Source organism: Otolemur garnettii, unplaced genomic scaffold (assembly GCF_000181295.1).
Source record: "Otolemur garnettii isolate 467f Iridium unplaced genomic scaffold, OtoGar3 scaffold00007, whole genome shotgun sequence".
In the NCBI taxonomy this organism is placed as follows: Eukaryota; Metazoa; Chordata; class Mammalia; order Primates; family Galagidae; genus Otolemur; species Otolemur garnettii.
The window spans coordinates 5152141-5161185 of record NW_003852402.1 but is presented as its reverse complement, the minus strand read 5'-3'; the positions used below and the strand labels follow the sequence as shown (position 1 = coordinate 5161185).

General features: G+C 45.6%; 1 protein-coding gene across 1 annotated transcript in view; it reads right to left on the bottom strand.

Annotated features, from left to right (window-relative positions):
* The window catches only part of EFCAB6 (EF-hand calcium binding domain 6), a 203315-nt gene that overhangs the window by 112953 nt on the left and 81317 nt on the right, over nt 1–9045 (bottom strand). The window contains exons 9-10 of the mRNA XM_023509416.1: nt 7211–7321; nt 4161–4269 (exon numbers count right to left, since the gene is read on the bottom strand). Of these exons, the coding sequence (XP_023365184.1) occupies nt 4161–4269; nt 7211–7321 (220 nt within the window). The remainder of the gene's footprint in view (nt 1–4160; nt 4270–7210; nt 7322–9045) is intronic.

Below are 9045 nucleotides of genomic sequence, written 5' to 3'. Positions count from 1 at the left end.
CAATGCCTGGCCATTTTTTTGGTTGCAGCCATCATTGTTGTTTGGCGGGCCCGGGCTGGGGATTCGAACCCGCCACCTTGGGTGTACATGGCTGGCGCCTTAGCCACTTGAGCCACAGGCGCCGAGCCTACACCTGAGTTTCTGTGGGTTTGTCTATTAATCTTATATCCTGCCACCCTGACGAGTTCCCTTATTGCGTCTAGCGGTTTCTGTTGTGCACACACATGCACAGTCCTGAGGATTTTCTACACACGAGATCACGTCTGTGAATAAAGACAGCTGCATTTCCTTCCTTCCAATCTGAATGACTTTTATTTCTTTTCCTTTTCTGATTGGACTGCCTAGAACCCAAGTACAATGTTAACCAGAAGTCGCAAAAGCTGACACCTGTGCTATTCCTGCTTTCAGGGCGAGGCATTCAGTCTTCCACCACTAACTCTGCTGATACTTAAGGACTTATGAATGTCCTTTATGAAGTTAAGGCATCTCGCTTCTATTCCTAGTTTGTTGAAAGGTCTTATCATGAACAGGTATTGGCTTTTTTCAAATACTTCTATCTGCATCTATTGAGATAAGATAATCATGCAGTTTTGTCTTTAATTCTAGTAACATTGTATATTACATTAACTGGCTTTTTTTCTGAAGTTGAACCAACTTTGCCATCCTGGGATAAAACTCTTACGTTTCCAGAATTTAATCCTGGTTGAATGTTGCTGAATTTGGCTCACTAGTATTTTGTTGAGAAATTTTGTAACTATAGTCACAAAAAATATTAGGCTGCAATTTTCTTTTCTTGTGATTCTTTTGATATCAAAGTAATATTGACCTCAGAGACTGAGTTAGCATTCCTCCTGCCTGTATTTTCTGAACGTTTATAAAGGATTGGTATTATTTTGTAAATAATCTTTGCAATCTTTAATGAAGAGAATTTGGACATTTTGTTAGATATATTCCTGGGCACTTGAGTTTTTAAAAATGTTATCAGAAATTATATTTTTAAAAGTTCTTCTCTTTGTAACTGATTATTACAGTTTATAGATATATAGACAGTCTTTGAATGATGACCTTGTACCCAATGACCTTCTAAATTCTGTCAATCAGTTCTAATGTTTTCTGAGAAGAGTCTTCTGGAGTTTCTAGTAACAAAACCACATCGGCTGCAGGTAAGAACACAGAGAAGCAAAGTGCACAGCAGTGTGCAGACTGTTTGGGTGACGGAAGTGAGCCACCTGGTTTACAGGTGAGTGACTGTAACAGTGGGGTCACCTGCAGAGCAGGCAGCAGCACACACAGCAGACCTAAAGCAGAGTTTCTTCTAAACATTCTATCTACATCACTCCTTTTAGCAGGAGAGAGGCCTGTTTCCCATGCGCCCTGTGCCCCCAAGCCAAACACCCAGCCTATCTGGTACGGCTCCCTCCTCTGCTCTCCTTGTCTAGTCCCTTCCATAGTACGGCCCCTGGTAGTGGGGGTTGGGGGTGGAGGTCCCACTCTCAAACCATACAGTGTGCCACTGGAAGGCATCTGAGGATCACTGCCACTGTGTGATGTGCATATGATGGTCATTGCTGCTGTGTGACATGTGTGTGATGGTCATTCCCATCATGTGACGTGTGTGTGATGGTCATTACTATTGTGTGATGTGCATGTGACGGTCATTACCATTGTGTGACGTGCGTGTGACGGTCATTACCATCGTGTGATGTGCGTGTGATGGTCATTACCATCGTGTGATGTGCGTGTGATGGTCGTTACCATCGTGTGATGTGTGTGTGATGGTCATTCCCATCATGTGACATGCATGTGACGGTCATTACCATTGTGTGATGTGTGTGTGATGGTCATTACCATCGTGTGATGTGCGTGTGATGGTCATTACCATTGTGTGACGTGCGTGTGATGGTTGTTCCCATCATGTGACATGTGTGTGATGGTCATTACCATCGTGTGACGTGCATGTGATGGTCATTACCATTGTGTGACGTGTGTGTGATGGTTGTTACCATCGTGTGATGTGCATATGATGGTCATTCCCATCGTGTGATGTGCATGTGATGGTCACTACCATCGTGTGATGTGCGTGTGATGGTCACTACCATCATGTGATGTGCGTGTGATGGTTATTCTCATCGTGTGATGTGCGTGTGACGGTCATTCCCATCGTGTGACGTGCCCATGACAGTCGTGACCATCAAGTGATGTGCCTGTGACAGTCACTACCATCATGTGATGTGCCTGTGACAGTCATTCCCATCGTGTGATTTGCGTGTGATGGTCACTGCCGCTGTGTGATGTGCCCATGAGTGTCATTACTATCATGTGATGTGCCCATGAGGGTCACGACCATCGTGTGATGTGTCCATGACGGTCATTACCACTGTGTGATGCTCCACAGGGCCAGCCCATCACAGGGAGGGCTCCATATGACTCACCTGTGTGTTTGGCCTAAGCACACAGCCTGGGGCCCAGCAGAGCTTGGACACCCAATTTTTACCCTACACTATCTGTATAAACTCCAGCTGAACAGTACGGCAATGACTGTTAAATAGTCTAGTATCTGGAGTGGTTAGCATTGTTATAGTCCTCTACTCGAGGAAATGAAGATTTCACTGTTTTAATTAAATTATTTCTTAAACATACTAATAGAACCTAAGGTGGGTTCATGCTCAAAAGCGTTCCTTGATCCTTTCCTAGGTGGTTTAGAGCTCACCTGGCCGCCCCACCCAGTGCTGGAGTGTGCCGGTCTGGAGCCTCTAGCTGGGAAGCCCCAGGCTTAGTATTGGCCCTGGAATTCCCTCTCCACAACTGTCAGTGGAAAGAATAGTAATGTTCCCCTCCTTCAGAGAGCTGCTGAGAGATTAAGTGTGTGTATACGAGCAAACTGCTAGGAGTGTGCCTGGCATGCAGGAAGCACTAGGTGTGATATTTTTGCTCATTCAGGGAGACCAAGTCATAGAGGCCTAAAGATTTGTTACAGCAGGTATATCCCTGGGCACACAGAACCCCACATTTCCATATCCACACTGTTCTTGGAACCCTCAAGCAATGGTGTTCTAGGCTGACTGAGGTGGGAGCTGGGGCCTCCAGCACGGACAGCAAAGCCCAACCTGGAGGCCACCTCCAGGTGACGTGGCCTTTCCCAGAGCGCTGCCCTCGCTTGCACACACCCCTTGTCAGCTGGCTGTGGGAAGCTGGTGCGGAGGCTGGGGAAGTTCTCAGCATACAAAGTCATTCGTACTCAGCCCTATTGGAGTCTACGAAAAGTAATTCACCCTGTTCCTCATTATTTACTAGAGAGTCATTTGTTGAATGTGCTTCGTATGATACATAACAAGCTTGGGGAATGTTGCTATGTATCAAAGTATCCAAATGCTGCTTTCTTTTTCTTTTTTTGAGACAGGAACCTCAAGCTGTCCCCCTGGGTAGAGTGCCGTGGCATCTCAGCTCACAGCAACCTCCCACTCCTGGGCTCAAGCGAGTCTCCTGCCTCAGCCTCCCAAGTAGCTGGGACCACAGGCGCCCGCCACAATGCCCGGCTGTTTTTTGGTTGCAGCTGTCATTGTTGTTTGGAGGGCCTGGGCTGGATTCGAACCCGCTACCTTGGGTGTACATGGCTGGCGCCTTAGCCACTTGAGCCACAGGCGCCAAGCCTCAAATGCTGCTTTTTGAAATAAGCATTAAAAAGAGATAGGAGCTAATAATGAAAGCAAGAAAAAGTTAAGTTGCAAACTCATGAATTAGTCTCTGTAGTACAATTAAAAAATTAAATAGGCTATTTTGGAACTAAAAAGATGTTCCTTCTATGGGCAAAAAGTTGGTTATGAACTGGTCAACTCTAGGCCAGGATGGGGAAGGTTCAGCAGGTATGGACCATTGGTTAATTACACAGTTAATGATGACTAGTCATTCCATTCCTAACAATCTTGCCACACATTGCCATCAGAATTTATCTTCCTGCATTGCAATTCATTTTACATCATCTGCCCTCCCAAATAGAACCAACTCAGACAACTTTCCAGCACATATTAGGAGCTCAAAAACCACTTGTTAGATAAACCAGTGACTCTAGTGTTCTTATTGGTCTTGTTCTGAGTATTAGCAGTGTTAGCATTCTTAGAAACCACAAGTGTTTCCCCCAGAGAAGGGTATCGAAATCTTACGGCATTGATTATCAGTAATGCTGTCTTGAGCGAGGCAAAGCGGTCATCAGAGCGTGTAAATAACTTTGTGACAGTGTCTTTCTTGCAAGATTGATTTCTAGAGTTGATGCTACAAGAGGATCGGGAGAAAAACAGGAATAAGATCGTGTCCTTGAACTTTGTGCTTTATTAACGTAAAAAAACAAACACTCTCACAACAACTAACTTTCTTTGCGGGTGGCTGTTGCTCCTGGAAGTGTAATGTGTGGGGGGGGGGGCGCTGATCTGTCCCTCTGCTCGTGGGTGCACTTCCCACAGTCACCGCACCCCTTGAACCAACTCCGGTCAGTCATCATGTGTGTCTGTGACTTTTGTCTCAAGAAAGATCAGTAAAGAGACTGTGGATCACTGCTGAGACCTTGACTACAGAAATAACCACAGGCACAAATGCCAGTCTCACAGCTGTAGGACAGCCATCTTCACAACCTCGCCCTCTCCATCACCAGGGAATGGCCACCACGCCTGCACTGTCGGCTCCTCTCTTCCTCTACTGCCTCCTTTTCTCAGCCCCTCTCACCCCCTACAGGTGTGCTCTCAAGGCCATGATATCCCCTCTGGAGGTCAAACCCAATCTCCATGTAGACTCCGCTCAGAGAGGCTACCAGAACTGCATCACAAAATACCACCTGCAGCCTTCCCTTCCCCGACATTCCACCAGGTGTGCAAACATTTCCCCTGAATAATGGCAGTGACCCAGTTTACCTGGGGAGCCTTTTTCACATTTGTTTGGGGATTTTGGTTGCTGCACCTACATGGCCATCTTAGCTTCCTCCAGTTGTGTAAAACGCCCACCCACGACTACTTTTCAGAAACACTCCGTTTTCCTGAGTATGAGTTCGCCCTGTGACTCACTGGAATCTGGTTTCTCTAGAGACTGCTAGGGCTGGCGTGAGGGGGCACTGAGCTGGCATGAGGGGGTAACAGTAGTAGGTTTGGACCACGATCCCGAGCGACACAATCCCAAATGTTGAAATCCCAAAAGATCAATATCTCTAAAGTCTAAAATCCCTAATGTCTTCAATTCCAAAAATCGCTTCCTGAAAGATTACAATCCTGAATGTTGAAATCCTAAAGGCCGAATTCAGGGACGGTGATTTGTGCCTTTTCAGTTGTACACAGGATGGTTATGTCACAGATGGAACTGTGACCTTCCATTGTCTTTATTTGGACTTGAAGTGTGGTTTAAAGAGACACCTGCAGATGCTGGGCTGACGAGGGGTAGATCCATGGACTTGATTTTAGGCATCAACTCAACTCGAGTAAGGAATGCCAGGGAACATGGTAGAACATCAACGTGGGTTTGTCCGTGAGGAAGTTTCCAGAGGAGACTAGAGTGTGGGTCTCAGGGGATGAGGTGGGGAAGATCTGCCCTTGATCTTGATGGGACCATCTAATCAGCTGGGGACCCAGCGAGAATACAGAGGGTAAACTGGACTCGAGAGCTGGACAGACTTTCCTTCTGCTGCCTTGGATATCAGAAACCTGACTTCACTCAGGTGCATTAGCACAATGTTGACTTTGTGTGCTAGCCTGTGCATAAAAATGTCCAGACTTCCTTTTTGTACATCTGCTTTGTGAAAGAGAAAATTTCTCCAGATCTCAGCTCTTCGGACAATCGTGTATGTGGTGGTGACACACCCAAGGACATAGTGCAGGCTCCCTGCTACATGCCAGAAGCCGTGCCACCCCGAGTGCCCAGCAAAGTCATTACAAAATGGAGTGAGCAGGTGTCAAGATGACTGCCGGGCCTGGGGAACGTGCTCAGCACTTCCTTGCCTTGAAGTGGCAAGTTCACAGCAGCCAACTGCTTTGACTGTCCTGGGGTGCCCTTAGCTATGGGTGCTGCTAAGATCCCCACTTCATGGAAAACTGTGATTTCATTAACACGATGGGGGTTGTGGGACAGCACAATGCTCGTATGACACACCTCACTGTGACCACGCACAGATGCAATGTAAAAACTTTGTATTAGTCCTTGGGAGGAGAGTTAAGGGTGGGCAGATAGGGATTTTGCCAGCACGATGCTCTTGTAGAAGAAATGCCTATGCCTTCCAGAAGCAAGAGCCCTTGGAGGTAACCTCTGACAGACTCATGGAACTCCCCAAACTGGACTTCATTCCCGAGTAGATGTTATTGCCTATTTTCTATAAAAAGTGGCCTGTGAAGTTGGATTCACTCTTTGGTCTCTTGATTCTAAGTTTGGGGGGAAGTTTTTCTGTACTGTCCCAGATTTCCAGGAAACACCATCTCAGATATTGATGGATCTCTCAAAAGACTTAGGGTGTCCATCACAGCGTCTGGGGTGACTCCAGTAATTAAACTGGGCACACACAATTACCTACCACGGTAACATGTTCACATATTTCTCTTTGACTTGTGTGTTTAGTGAATTCGGTGTGTCTGCTCATAACTGCTATGTCCATGTAACTGATGTTAGCACACGTGTTCATGCTACAAAAATCCGTGAGCTGTGATTGCCTCTCTTCTATGAAAAGTGGCCTATGGAGTGTTCTGTTGTGTTTTTATGCTTCTTAAATAAGTCCCCTTTTTAAAATGTAAATATCTTTTAAAACATTTTCAAATTACTTTTTCCAGAATTACAGCTTTAGGATTTTGATCTTTCAGGAGGGTGGCTCAGAGATTTTAGACTTAGGGATTCATTTCTTTCAGTCCAACATTCAGGAGCCTGGTGTGCAGACGGCTCCCCCGACATGGAGCAGGTGGCAGAGTCAAGATCTTGTCTTATTTTTCTCGAGAAATGGAAATATTAATCATACCAACCTTACAGTTTAAGGCAATCTTGGCAACCTTAAATAAGAAAAGTGCACAAAAAATAATTTATAAACTGCAAATCACTAGGTAGAAGTTGGCTATTATTCAGAGAAAAGTAATCGGTCCTCCAACCAGCGAAGGAAAAGTAACTCAGATACTCCCTTCCCTTCTACACGTCATGGTATATGTAACGATAACGCGCATTCAGGCTGTTTTGTTTTGTTTTGTTTTTTGTATACCTGTTTCTTTTTCTTGGAGGAACCATGATGTTAATGTCCATGTCCTGAGGCTCCTGAAATGATGTTAGAAATTGCTTCCAATTGATTTTTGTGGTGGCCTTAAGTCCAAATCTGGATTTAAAAACCCAAAAAATATTATTTTAAATGTCTTTTTCCCATAACAATGCATGGATTAGATGCTTAATACTGAATTGAAAATGACAGCAATGAATTTATATGAAGTTTCAAATCTAAGGTGAACAAAGCCATTTAGTAAAATAGTACTACAAATTGATTTTTACGAAACGAGAAAAAAATGAGGCAGATCACACCTCTCCATGTCTCTCTGTTCTGCTAGTAGTAACGTGCACTGGATGGAGAAATAAAGGGACTTGACTAAAATTCTAATGTGCGTAGCATAACTTTTTCAAATTCACTATCTGAAGAGCTCATTTACTGTGGGAGGCAGGATAATAACACCTCTCGGGGTCCACGTCCTCATCTCAGGAAACTGTGAAAAAACACCGAGAAGGGACCAAGCCTGGCTGATCCTGAGTTTAGCCCCGTGAGACCCGTGTTGGGCTTCTAACCTACCAAACATTTAGATAATAAATTTGTGTTGTTTAATCACTGGCTTGTGTACTTTGTTAGGGCAGCAATAGAAAGCTGGAATAAAGTCTCAGGAAGAATAAGTAATGGAAAAATTATTCAAAGACAAATTTCTAAAGTTAATACGGTCCCATGACTCAGTGTCCAATAATTTCTGAGCTATGAGGCGCCAGCAGGCACACCTGATGTGAGCATAGGTTCTGCTCGGGAAGACCAGTGTGCAGACCCTGCTCCTTCACTCCTGATGTGACTTCAGATAAGCTCCCCCTATTCTGATTCTCTCCCCCTTTCCTTCATCCGTGAGAATGATAATAGCTACTGGGGAGGCTATAATGATCAGGGCTAATAGATAGAAAAGTCTGCTGCAGGCTGGATATCCCAGACCTACGTGTATGTTACTTACAGCTAAGCATCAACCACCCTTCCATACCCAGACAGCAAAAAGCAGTTCTGGCTGAGTCCTCGGGTAACAGAGATACCAAGGTGGGCAGGAGACAGACCGCCCTGTTTTGATTGTAGCTGAGAGCGAGCTGGTTAGACAAATTTATACTTTTTACCTACATCTAAGGTATTAAAACTTACAGGAGATAGAGGAGAAGGGAGAGGATTTTCGGAGGAAATCTTTTGGTATGCTTGACTTCCAATTCCTGCACAAAGGAGAGGGTGGGGCACATCGTTTCTCACCTGAAGCCTTATGAAAAGAACTGGTTCTACTTGGGAAGCCTGACATGTGTCCCCTGCCATTGGGGGCCTGGTATATGGGTTCCTGATGCCCACATAGAAGTCTCGCAGGTGAGAGATGAGCTGGTTGGCTGCTGGGAAGAAATAAGTAGGGAGAGGGCGTTGATCTGCTCTGTCAGGGTCATCAGGAAAAAGATTTCATGCAGATCAGAGGTGGGTCAACATGGAAAGGCGAGTGGGCACACAGCCCGCACTGCTGGAGGACTAGACACACCCCAAAAGAGAAAGTTTCTTTCTCCATTCCCAGATTCCCAGGCGCTGAGAAGGGAATAAGCAATCATCTGGGCTAGAGATGTGTCTGCCTGCCATCAAATGGGAGATCCAGAAGAACCAACAACGGTGATCACGAAAGAAAACACCTTTAAACACCCATGAGGCAGCGACACGGCTGCAGGCTCAGAGCAGAGCCCATCAGGTGAGAGTCTGGGGACACGGCTGCAGGCTCAGAGCAGACCCCGTCAGGTGAGAGTCTGGGGACACGGCTGCAGGCTCAGAGCAGACCCCGT